Consider the following 13,215-nt stretch of genomic DNA (forward strand, 5'->3'; position numbering starts at 1 on the left):
TAGCGTTGGTACGCTCAACTGAAATGATACAGTTCGTTTACAGTATACTAAAATTAACTTAAAGTATTTGGTATATACTCATTAATTAACTATGTAGTATACTTAAGTGATAATGCCTAAGAAGCTGGGTTTGGAGGATATATTGGCACGGTGTTGTTACCGTGGGTTACCAATATACAGTATTCAAATTATGTTTGACATATTTTTATTAAAAATGTTTTTGGATTAATTTATTCATACTATTTCATCCATCCACAAGATATAGTCCCGACACCATTCTAGGATTGCTACCCAAGCCGGCTGGTCATTCATTCTATCGGTTCGGTTGCGAGAGACGCTACCCAGCCGTTCAGTCTTTTTGTTCTGTATCTATGGTCGTTCGTTCTAAATGTTTCATTACTATAGTGGCTGGCAATGTTCTTTTCCCTTGCTTGTCAGCTAGCCAACTACCGCTAACTTTCATTAACGTCAAAAAGTGCAGCCAGAATAACAACAAAGTAGCTGCATTTGCATTTGTTTAAGCTGATTTCAAGTGACATTTATTTGGATACATCCATATTGAATTACTTCATAAAATAAATGGATTCACATACAAGGCATAACTAACATTAACAAAGCATTATTCTAAGCATGATCAGAAAGCGAGAGAAATCATAGCCTGAAAGGCCATGCCCCAAAAGTCCACAGCAGGAACAAAAAAGAGAAAGAACAATGAATCTTAGAACCTTTTATAAGCATCTGAGTTGTTTGGATTCACAATCTGAGTTGTTGACCAATGGAGTGACTATAAAGTTAACCTCCAATCAGATATCACTTACAGTACATGACGTAACCTCTGCCTCTCAGAGGTGAGACAATGGAGGTTGGCAAGATCAACACAGAGATTGCTGAATTCCTAAGACAACACAGAGGAAATTCTTACATTCTTACAGATGACAAGAAGACTCACAGATGTAATCACAGCCAAAGGTGTTTCTAACATGTATTGACTGAATGTGTTCTTTAAGTTGGACATTACAGAGTAATTTTTATAGATTGTTGACAAAACAAATTAATTAAATTGATTTTAATCCCACTTTGTAACACAATAAAAATTGAAGAAATCCAAGGGGTAGGAATACTTTTTCAAGGCACTGTATTTTAGACCAGGACTCTCCAACCCTGTTCCCGGAGAGCTACCCTCCTGTAGGTTTTCATTCCAACCCCAGTTGTAACTTGATTCAGCTTATCAACCAGCTAATTATTAGAATCTGGTGTGCGACAGTATACTAGCTTTGGAGTGAAAATCTACAAAACATTAGCTTTCCAGGAACCGTGTTGAAGAGCCTTGTTTTAGACCATGCCCCCAAATTATGCTATTGAGTCCCCGCCAGCACATTGCTCCACCTACGTTTTAAACATTGACTATATTGGGAAGAAAAATGAACCATTATACTAGATTTTGCGCACATGTACCCTTAAAGGTACTGACCTGTACCATGTGAGGACCTAAAAGTGTGTGCCACAAGTTCATATTACTACACTACACTTGTAATTTACATCAATTCAGTGAAAACCCACAGTTCTCATTCTCTCTCGCTCGCTCAAACGCTAAAGCAGCAGACAGAATAAATGTCCCATTACTGCAGATCCTACAACTGTGACATTCAAATACACAAACATTTATTTGAAATGCAGCCATACACATCAGCAATCGTCATTTTATATAGCTTATTAATAACACAAGATAGGCTATAGTTTATCAAAGCTAATTTCCTGTTAGAAAATATCACTTTCTTATGTTTATAATCAAATCCTCCTGCCGCTGGATTGTTTTTCAAATTAAGATATCACATCTCTAACAACATCACTGGGTTTTCTCAGGAGCACTATGGTGAATATGTCTTATGAATAAGTTACTCATAACAACAGACATAACATTGTCCCCTCCCTCTTCAAGTATTGTAGTTCTGTAATGATAATGGGCTTTTATTTTGAAAAATACTTATGAATGATAATGGATAAATGTGTTATGAAGGTATACTACAGTATTTACAAAGGTGTTATAACTGGTTTCATTAAGTTGAACTACATTGTCTTGAGCGAGTGAGAGAGAATGAGAATTGCTTGTTTTCATTGAATTTATGTAAATGACAAGTCTCATTTGAATTTCCTGCAGCACAGGAAAATGATCTGTGGCCACAGAGGGATCAAACTAGCATATGACATGAAATGTTTTATGTAAGATTAGATAATATGTGCATACAACACAAAATCAATAAAATTATATTATTGTTGTATAGGGTAAAGAAATGGCCTAATACATTGGCTACAGTTACTGCTACTATTATAATACATTTCCAAATAAAAAATAAAGAAAAGAGAAATACATTTTAGGCAATGCTGATATATTTCAACACCAGATATTGATTAATAATTTATGTCATTTCAGTTAAGAGTTATGTTATATCTTTAATCTTGATTAAATCTAATTTCTTAAATCTATCCAACCCTTAACAGATTAGAACATAGTCACATTCAACAATTATTTAAAAAAATGTCATCTCAGAGCTCTTAGAAACTACGATGAAAATCTATCAAAGGCCCCTCATTTAATACCAGAAAAAGGAATAAACTGGAAGTAATGTCAAAATGGTTTACATACCATAGAAGCGAGAATGTTCCAGCAATGACAATCAGAACATACGGCTTAATATAGCGCATTGTTCCTCCAATATTGTCACCAAAGGATTTAGTTTATCCCATTAATACTGGTCACAAGTACGACAGTAGATAAATCTATCACCAGTAATGTAAATCAATCCTTGTCTGGATTTATGACCCAGTAAAATATGTTTGATATCAGTTTAAACTGGTGGGACAGGCAAAATGTGCGTGTGTATGTATTTTGTGTAGCCTATAATGAGGGAGCGGTTGATGTTGTGTCTGTGCTAACCCCTTTGGCTCTTTCCTTTTTTCTTTGGCTGATAACCAAATCACTCCCTTTCCCTTGCCCCTCCACTTGCATGTTCATACATGCCTCTTTATATTTGACATTTTAGTCATTTAGCAGACGCTCTTATCCAGAGCGACTTATAGTAGTGAATGCATACATTTATTTTTTTTCTTCTTTTTTTCACACTGGTCCCCCGTGGGAATTGAACCCACAACCCTGGCGTTTCAAACACCATGCTCTACCAACTGAGCCACACGGGACCTCTTTGACATGTGTAGAAGCAATGTGGGGTAAGAAGGAGGCTGGATTTAGGAACACGCGGACGTCACAGTGTGCGCAGATGTCACGGTTGTCATAAGGAGAAGCGGACCAAAGTGCAGCGTGTGTGTCGTTCCACGTTTTATTTACACTGTGAAACTATGCAATACATAAATAAACTGAATGACAAAAACAACAAACCGTGATGCAGAGGTGAAACATACACTGACTCAAAGATAATCTCCCACAAACACAGGTGGAAAAAAACCCTACTTAAGTATGATCTCCAATTAGAGACAACGAGGACCAGCTGCCTTTAATTGGAGATCATCCCAAACAAAATCCCCAACATAGAAATACAAAACTAGAACCTGAACATAGAAATAGAAAACATAGAAGAAGAAAAAACCTGTCACGCCCTGACCTACTCTACCATAGAAAATAACATCTTTCTATGGTCAGGACGTGACAGCAGACAGGCGTGTGAAGGCCAGCACGGGAGAGATGAACAGAGGCAGCTGCTGTCTGTGTTGCATCTGTTCATATAATCTCAGTCATAAATTACTGCAGTTTAAGACCACCCATAGAACGTACTATAAGCTAGTTAAACTGAATATCTTGCACTTCATTATTCTTTTGGAGGTGTAAAACACACAAAAGGGGACATAATTGTATGTGTTATGATCTTGTGAAGGCTGGCTGAATTCTGGCAAAGTGTATGTCTATAGATTCTCCCTGTTTTTGTTTTCTTGGAAATGTTGATACTGGAGACCGTTATCAGATGAAACTGTGTAACCTAGCATTTATAGTGGCTAAGACATGCATTTCTATTAATTTGAACGTTGGTTATCTTCCCACAATGTCACAATGGATGGCAGAAATGTCAAGTTATGTATCACAAAATTTGATTTATTACAAGATTAAGGGTACACTATGCAACTTTCTTAAGGTCTGGATTCCTTTAATGGAATACTGTATGACAAAAGGAGTCTGTATTGAAAACATGACCACGTCAGGGGAGATACCTATTTAGGCAATCCTTAGCTGCTGGGCTGCTCAGTCCTGGCTCTGGGGGTCTGCTGTACTGTTGGTTGTCACTCTGTCCTTGGCCTAACACACCTGAAACCAATAATGAATGTTTCACTAAGATCCTAAAGCTGAGTGGGGTGTGTTGTGTTGGGGCGCTGCAGGGCCGTGCACCCCTAGGGGCAGGACGGGGTGACCCAGCCACAGGGTATGCAAGTAAAAAGAGCTCTGCAGTATATGGAGGGTGTACTGTTTCTGTGTGTTAATGTGTAGGAGGTTTATGTGTGTTTTTTTAAACTTTTGATGGGATGGAAGTTGTGTTGGGGAGAGAGTTGAGCTATTGACTAGACTGGTGGTGGTGCAGGCGGCTCGGGCTGGCTGGGCGGTCTGGCTGAAATTTGATATAGAGGATGTTTTAATAATGAGAATCAAATGTAAAGTCTTTGTACTTTATTTGTAAGAGTGGTTGATTTGTTATGCTGTTGGTTAAAGGTGTAACACAATATTGATTATTGAATTATCATTGATCTAGTTCAGTCTTATCAATCAATTAAACATATTCAATAACGGTCTCTTACCTAGCTTGATGACTGCCGCATTTTTGCTTACTTTTTGTATTTCCAAATACACACCAAGACCCCTTAGGGCCATGGGTCATATTAGATTGTGTAGAAATTCAGGCAATGAGCTAAAGATGCCCCAAAAAATGCAAAGACCCCAGACCCCCTACCAAGTTATGTCCCCCCACTTCTAAACCAGAGTTGTGCCCCTGTGCACAAGTGTCCCAAAGCTGAGGGAGTGAAATTATGGAGGGTGTAGGGGCTGATTAGACCCTATGAGTCAGCTACATCGCCAGCTAGTGGTATAGATGCGGAAATGCACTCAACTGTTACTGAGGTTTATATCTTGTAAAATGACAGGGAGTATTTGTTCATTTGAATTCCATGCTCATTGTATTATTTAAATGTGGAACATTTACCTCATTCAAGTCAGGGTCCTGAAATCATTGGTCCACCCCTAGCCAGATGAGTCAGAAGGTCCACTTCAGGAAAATAGTTCTGATTTAAAGCTAATTTATTGTAAGGTGTATTGAGGATTCTATTTAAAATTGAATACAGGAATGGTGCAATTCACAAAATAGATGGCATCATGTGGGGGGGAAATTATGTGGATATATTGAAGCAACATGTCAAGACATAAGTCAGGAAGTTAAAGCCTGGTCAAAAATGGGTCTTCCAAATGGACAATGACCCCAAGCATACTTCCAAAGTTGTGGCAAAATGGCTTAAGGACAACAAAGTCAAGGTATTGGAGTGGCCATCACAAAGCCCTGACCTCAATCCTATAGAGAATTTTTGGGCAGAATTGAAAAAGCGCGTGCGAGCAAGGAGGCCTACAAACCTGACTCAGTTACACCAGCTCTGCCAGGAGGAATGGGCCAAAATTCATTGAACTTATTGTGGGAAGCTTGTGGAAGGCTACCTGAAACATTTGACCCAAGTTAAACAATTTAAAGGCAATGCTACCAAATACTAAATGAGTGTATGTAAACTTCTGACCTACTGGGAATGTGATGAAAGAAATAAAAGCTGAAATAAATCATTCTCTCTACTATTATTCTGACATTTCACATTCTTAAAATAAAGTGGTGATCCTAACTGACCTAAGACAGGGAATTTTTACTAGGATTAAATGTCAGGAATTGTGAAAAACTGAGTTGAAATGTATTTGGCTAAGGTGTACGTAAACTTCCAACTTCAACTGTATGTAAGCTGAATGTAAGCAGAATCCATGTGATTGTGAAAGCTGGATCAACACAAGCCTAGTCATTCTGGGTCAGGCTTGGTCTTGTGAAGGCCTTTGGACAAGAACATTGGTTAACCTCTTAATCATTTAAAGGCACAATAGGCTTGGACTTGTGAAGGCCTTTGGACAGGAACATTAGTTAATCAGTTATAGGCACCATTAGACATAATGGTTACGCTACCAATCTAATCTATTCCCTAATGTCTGTGCCAACAAGAAAGTGTAAACAAGTCAGAAGTGAGACTGAAAGATAATGGTGGCCAAGGCTAAAGGGTATTAATTATTTACATAAAGTGGAGTGACTATGTATGTTATGTAAAGTTAAAACGGTATAAAAGGAGATTGCAGAGACTGGAAAGATCAGTTTCTTCATGAACCACCTCTGTTTTTGTTCCTTTGTAATAAAGTCTATTTACACTCACAAGCTCCCGTATTTGAGAAATATTATTGACTGAATATTTCCATGACAGGTCCCACAGTTGACAGTGTATGTCAAAGCAAAAACCAAAAAATAAGGGAAAGCCGCACACTCTAAGAGCTCAGATGCAAAAATGTAATAACCTAATAACCAACGTTTCGACAGCAAAGCTGTCTTCATCAGGGTATCATCACAAACACTGCGAGACGAGTCATTTATATAGTGTCAGAAGACACACAGGTGTTTGTAATCATGGCCAAGGGTGGCCTAATATCATTGGTTAACTTAAATATTAAAAAAATGGCATACAAAGAACATACAAAAAGACAAACAAATGGATAGCATACGATCATAGCATTCGTAGTCTAAAATGTATCTAACAAACAATTACAATGGCAAAATCACAATAATCACAAGAATGGCTTCAGATCAAAGTCTATGATGAGACCGAAGGGAGCAAGGGTCTTTAAATTAAATTGTATGAAAAAAATGTAATTAATATTTGAGTTAACCAATGATATTAGGCCACACTTGGCCATGATTACAAACACCTGTGTGTCTTCTGACACTATATAAATGACTCATCTCGCAGTGTTTGTGATGATACCCTGATGAAGACAGCTTTGCTGTCGAAACGTTGGTTATTAGGTTATTACATTTTTGCATCTGAGCTCTTAGAGTATGCGGCTTTCCCTTATTTTCTAGTTTTCTACTCCGCCAGCCAGCACCTTGCCTTTATAGGTGTGCGTTTCTTTTTTCTAGAAAGCAAAAACCAAGCCATGAGGTCAAAGGAATTGTTGGTAGAGCTCCGAGACAGGATTGTGTGGAGTGAGGTTACCAAGAACCCGATTGTCACTCTGACAGAGATCTAGAGTTCCTCTGTGGAGATTGGAGAATCTTCCAGAAGGACAACCATCTCTGCAGCATTTCTCCAATCAAGCCTTTATGGTAGAGTGGCCGGATGGAAGCCACTCCTCAGTAAAAAGCACATGACAGCCCTCTTGGAGTTTGCCAAAAGCCACCTAAAGTTTCTCAGACCATGAGTAACAAGATTCTCTGGTCTGATGAAACCAAGATTGAACTCTTTGGCCTGAATGCCAAGCGTCACATCTGGAGGAAACCTGGCACAATCCCTACGGTGAAGCATGGTGGGGGCAGCATCATGCTGTGGGGATGTTATTCAGAGGCAGAGACTGTGAGACTAATCAGGATTGAGGCAAAGATGAACAGAGCAAAGTACAGAGTGATCGTTAATAAAAACCTGCTCCAGAGCGCTCAGGACCTCAGACTGGGGTGAAGGTTCACCTTCCAACAGATCAATGACCTTAAGCACACAGCCAAGACAATGCAGAAGTGGCTTCGGGACAAGTCTCTGAATGTGCTTGAGTGGCCCAGCCAGAGCATAGACTTGAACCCAATCGAACATCTTTGGAGAGATCTGAAAATAGCTGTGCAGCAACGCTCCCCATCCAACCACACATAGCTTGAGAGGATCTGCAGAGAAGAATGAGAGAAACTCCCCAAATACAGGTGTGCCAAGCTTGTGGCATCATTCGCAATAACACTCGAGGCTGTAATCGCTGCCAAAGGTGCTTCAACAAAGTACTGAGTAAAGGGTCTGAATACTTATGTCCCGTTGTGTCATTTCTGGTCACAACTTCCGGACTTGTTTCCGTGCTGCTGTGCAGTTTGTTGCTACTTTGATTCTACTTTGCTACCTGCCAACTTTTATGTTTTTTACTTTAACATTTTTAATAACCATTTTATTTTTTTCCCGTCTTTCAACTTTTTTCATTCAACTTTTTCACCCCGGACGCTTTATCTGGACATGGTTCTACAGGACCTCCACCAGCTGAAGCTAAGTAGTAACATTAACATTATGCCATCTAATTGCAGTCGCTGTAATCACAATATACAGGAAATCTATCGCTATATGATGAGGATAGCTGTGCTGCAAGCCCAGCTTCAAACACAATCATTAGGCAAGGGTAATTTAAGTGTAGTGAAGGATTAAACAGCGTCTGTGCCACCAATAAGTACAGATAGTAGTATAAATCCCCTCGCACAGTTCCCACAGCCGGACAATTTTCTCATGGCCTTTGGAAGGAAATGCTGTTGGAATGCTCAACCTGTGTCACTCATTCAGCCAACAGAAACTTTCAACCGGCTCTCCCCATTTAGGCACGAGTCGGAGTCAGAGGCAGAGCCTGCTCTGGTCTCTCCTCCACCCGTTACGGGGTCTGAGCTGCCGAAGCCTCCCACATTAGCTCTGACAAATTGAAAACCCTAGTCATTGGCGACTCCATTTCTCGTAGTATTAGACTTAAAAATAATCATCCTGCGATCATACACTGTTTACCAGGGGGCTAGGCTACTGACGCAAAGGCTAATATTTAGATGGTGCTGGATAAGGCTAAAACTGGCGAGTGTACAGGGATATTATTATCCACGTTGGCAACAACGACGTTAGGATGAAACAGTCAGAGGTCACCAAGCGCCAAGGTCACCTAACTCAATCACTGGTTGAAAACTGGGTGGTTAGCCGATTTTTGTACTCTGACGTCCTTGGGTAGGTGGAAGGAGTCTGGAAGGGCATCTAGGAATCTTTGGGTTGTCTGAGAATTTATAGCACGGCTTTGGATGATCCTTGGTTGGGGTCTAAGCAGATTATTTGTTGCAATTGCAAACGTAATTAGATGGTAGTCGGATAGTCCAGGATTATGAGGAAAAACATTAAGATGCACAATATTTATTCCACGGGACAAAACTTGGTCCAGAGTATGACTGTGGCAGTGAGTAGGTCCAGAGACATGTTGGACAAAACCCACTGAGTCGATGATGGCTCCGAAAGCCTTTTGGAGTGTGTCTGTGGACTTTTCCATGTGAATATTAAAGTCACCAAAAATGTGAATATTATCTGCTGTGACTACAAGGTCCGATAGAAATTCAGGGAACTCAGTGAGGAACACTGTGTACGGCCCAGGAGGCCTGTAAACAGTAGCTATAAAAAGTGATTGAGTAGGCTGCATAGATTTCATGACTAGAAGCTCAAAAGACGAAAACACAGTCCTTTTGTTTTTTGTATATTGAAATTTGCTATCGTAAATGTTAGCGACACCTCCGCCTTTGCGGGATGCGCGAGGGATATGGTCACTAGTCTAACCAGGAGGAGAGGCCTCATTTAAACCTCTTAAGGATCTCTACAGATCGGTGTCCCACCCACAGGACGGTTCAGCTAACGTAGGCTAATGTGATTAGCATGAGCTTGTAAGTAACAAGAACATTTCCCAGGACATAGACATATCTGATATTGTCAGAAAGCTTAAATTCTTGTTAATCTAACTGCACTGTCCAATTTACAATAGCTATTACAGTGAATGAATACCACACTATTGTTTGAGGAGTGTGCACAGTTATGAACTTGAAAAGTTATTAATAAACCAATTAGGCACATTTGGGCAGTCTTGATACAACATTTTGAACAGAAATACAATGGTTCATTGACTCAATCAAAAACTTTGTACATACACTGCTGCCATCTGCCAAATCTAAATTGCGCCTGGGCTGGAATAATACATCATTGCCTTTCTCTTGCATTTCGATGATGATGGTACAAAAAACTAGTCTAAAGTTGGTCAGTTTTACTGCTTCTTTAATCAGAACAACAGTTTTCAGCTGTGCCAACATAATTGCGAAAGGGTTTTCTAATGATCAATTAGCCTTTTAAAATGATAAACTTGGATTAGCTAACATAAAGTGCCATTGGAACACAGTAGTGATGGTTGCTGATAATGGGCCTTTTGTACGCCTATGTAGATATTCCATAAAAAATCTGCCGTTTCCAGCTACAATAGTCATTTACAACATTAACAATGTCTACACTGTATTTCTGATCTAATTGATGTTATTTTAATGGACCAAAAAATGTGCTTTTCTTTCCAAAACAAGGACATTTCTAAGTGACCAAGTGATAGTATCCATGAGTTGATCTGACTGTGAGTAAGTAGAAAAGGACTTAATTGTCAAAATGTCACACTATCTCTTTAAGAAATGAAATATAATCAAAAGCAAAGGTATAAAATACTGTTACATCTCTTCAAAACTGGTACTGAAAGGTAAGATCTGGTTTCCTAAAATGTATTTAGATGCTCTTATTTATTTGATTTTATTTTTTATATATATGATAATTGTAGAGTGACCACTGCATTAGGCAAATTCTTCACCTTATATTGCAATAATATAATATAATTTTAGTGATTGTGTTGTAAGACACTTGTTACATGTTAATGAAACCATTAATAACACCTTTGAGGATTTCAGTATCATACAAAATAACCTCCACAACACATAGAATAAATAAGTATTTTTCAAAATAAAAATCCCTTATCATTACAGAACTATTTAAAGGTGTTAAATAAAATGCATTCAAATGAAACCATTCATATCATTGACTGTCAAATATGTAGTTAGTAAATTAACACCACACACACCTTTAAACACAAATAGTAATGTAAAGACAAACACTAGATCATATCCTGGGAAAAATCACAGACAGGACCTTCATGGATTAGTTTAATGAAAAAAATTACCTTTTTGTTTTTCACAACTATTGTCACGTGGTTAATCCTAAAAATGTATATGATAAATATCTAAAAGTTAAAATGAAACTAATGCAATTGCCACATGGACACATTGATACGCCGTGATCCATTGGCGGCTAAAGAAATTAGCGCATGGAACTCAGAGATAGCCTATAGGCCAATGCAGCAGTAGACCTATAACTTCCAATGTCAATTAAGTACAAAATTATAGCCCTAAAGCAGACAAATAAACACAGTCAAGAATATCCTAATGAAAACTCGGGTTCTTTCAATCGCAGAGAGAATTAACCAGCTACTGGTGTGTTCATAAATTCAATCTGGAGTGCCAGAGTGAGCTCGGAGTGCCAGAGTGCGCTTAAATTGCGCTCTGAGCATTCGTAAATTCAGAGCGTTGCCAGATTGTCCATTTGAGCATTTCGCTCTCGGAGTGTCAGAGCACAAACTGGATGCTCTGGCCGAGCAGTAGGGTTGATCCGAGCGTTCTGACCTCACAACGGCAGTCAAGAACCCAAGCTAACTGGCTAAGGTTGGCTAGCTTGTTAGCTACTTCCACACACAAATGAGAGAACACCTCACTCTGACCATTTTACTCACCCTAGCAGAGATGGTAAGGCTGTTTTCAGGTTATCCATATCGTTGGTGACGGTAACTGTGCTTCTGGCAACAATTTAATTATGCTTTTTTTTGCAGACATTTACCTACACCGGCCACATCAAATCAAATCAAATACAATTTTATTTGTCACATGTGCTGAATACAACAGGTGTAGACCTTACAGTGAAATGCTTACTTACAAGCCCTTAACCAACAATTCAATTTTAAGAAAAAATACATTCAAAAAGAATGAGAAATAACATTTGCAAATAATTAAAGAGCAGCAGTAAAATAGCAATAGCAAGGCTATATACAGGGGCTACCGGTACAGAGCCAAATTCAACGGGTGTTGGGCGTTCGTAAATTAATCAGTTATTCTGCGCTCCGGGACACTCAGAATAGAGTGCTCTGAAATCAGAGTAGATAGCCAGAGTGAATTTATGAACCCACCCTAAGTCTATCATGAACATTCTATTGAAATGGTTACTTGCATAGTGGAGTCTTTTGTTCAGACATGTAGCTAGCTAGCTAAACAATGAACCATAGTCCCAACTCCTAACGTTACTAACCTGCATGATTCTGCAGGTGGCTAACCAACCAGGTTCAATGTTAGCTAGCTAACATTAGGCTATAACTAGCAATTCAAATGGTTCTGAGACACGAATAATATTACTACACTACTTTTTATAACACAGTCACTACTACTCTAGTCTCAAATTATCAACGCTAGCTTCTAACAGTTTAAACTTTTAAACTCCTTCCACTAACATAAAAATACTTCTGGACAGCTGAAGCAAGTCACACAATTTTTCTTAATGAAAAATAACCCTTTCTAGTTTTTATTATCTTCATTGTGTTTCCTTACTATCCTTGTCTTTTCATACAGCCTGAGTAAGGCCATGTTTAGGAGCAGAGACGGAATATGGTCTCTCCTGGAAAGTGTGTATCTGTATTCTACTCTACCATCATTCACCCTAGCAGTATGGTGTCATTCTGTACTGATGAAAACAATCAAATCAATCCTACCAAAAATCTTCCCCCAAAAAAGACAGAATCAATCAGATAAGTGGTCCTTTTATGTCATAGAAATGTACATTAGCATCATTTTTGATTCACAGCAGGAATTGGTGATGGGATACTGTATGTGTTGAGTTTATAGCATGGTGGTTGGGGCAGTAGTTCTATTAATGTATATTTTCTGTAGTAGTACAATTATTACAGGTCGGTCTATCTAATACTACCAACATTAGCCCATCGCTTCATTACAATTAAGTAATACATTACATTTTGTTCTCCCAGGCTAAGTTGAACTATTAATACTTCTTCAACACTGCAACTATAAGGACATAAGTACCTGATGTAATATGGCAGGTAATAAAAGGTTGCTGTTACATAGGTTGCTGGCATCAAAATCTGAGGTGCGACCTACTGCCGTTATATCTTTGAGCAAGGCACTTATTAATCCTTATGGTATATACAGTACAAGTCAAAATTTTGGACACACCTACTCAATCCATTTTTAATTTATTTTTTTGACTATTTTCTACATTGTAGAGTAATCGTAACTATGCAATGAC

The 13,215-nt window shown here is 38.7% G+C and overlaps 1 protein-coding gene and 1 non-coding gene across 3 annotated transcripts in view; both read right to left on the reverse strand.

Annotated features, from left to right (window-relative positions):
• LOC115170972 (globoside alpha-1,3-N-acetylgalactosaminyltransferase 1-like) overlaps positions 1-2,928 on the reverse strand; it is a 48,923-nt gene extending 45,995 nt beyond the window's left edge. Inside the window, exons 1-2 of one of the 2 annotated variants that reach the window (XM_029727389.1) lie at positions 2,645-2,928; positions 819-895 (exon numbers count right to left, since the gene is read on the reverse strand). In XM_029727389.1, coding sequence (XP_029583249.1) covers positions 819-895; positions 2,645-2,647 — 80 coding nt within the window. In that variant the 5' untranslated portion in view covers positions 2,648-2,928. The remainder of the gene's footprint in view (positions 1-818; positions 896-2,644) is intronic. The other variant, XM_029727390.1, reaches the window with a different exon arrangement.
• Positions 2,929-3,121: 193 nt separating this feature from the next.
• On the reverse strand, positions 3,122-3,197 carry trnas-uga (transfer RNA serine (anticodon UGA)). The gene has a single exon. It is a non-coding gene; the product is annotated as a tRNA-Ser (tRNA).
• Between the last annotated feature and the right edge of the window lie 10,018 nt (positions 3,198-13,215).

This window comes from Salmo trutta, chromosome 32 (assembly GCF_901001165.1).
Source record: "Salmo trutta chromosome 32, fSalTru1.1, whole genome shotgun sequence".
NCBI lineage: Eukaryota > Metazoa > Chordata > Actinopteri > Salmoniformes > Salmonidae > Salmo > Salmo trutta.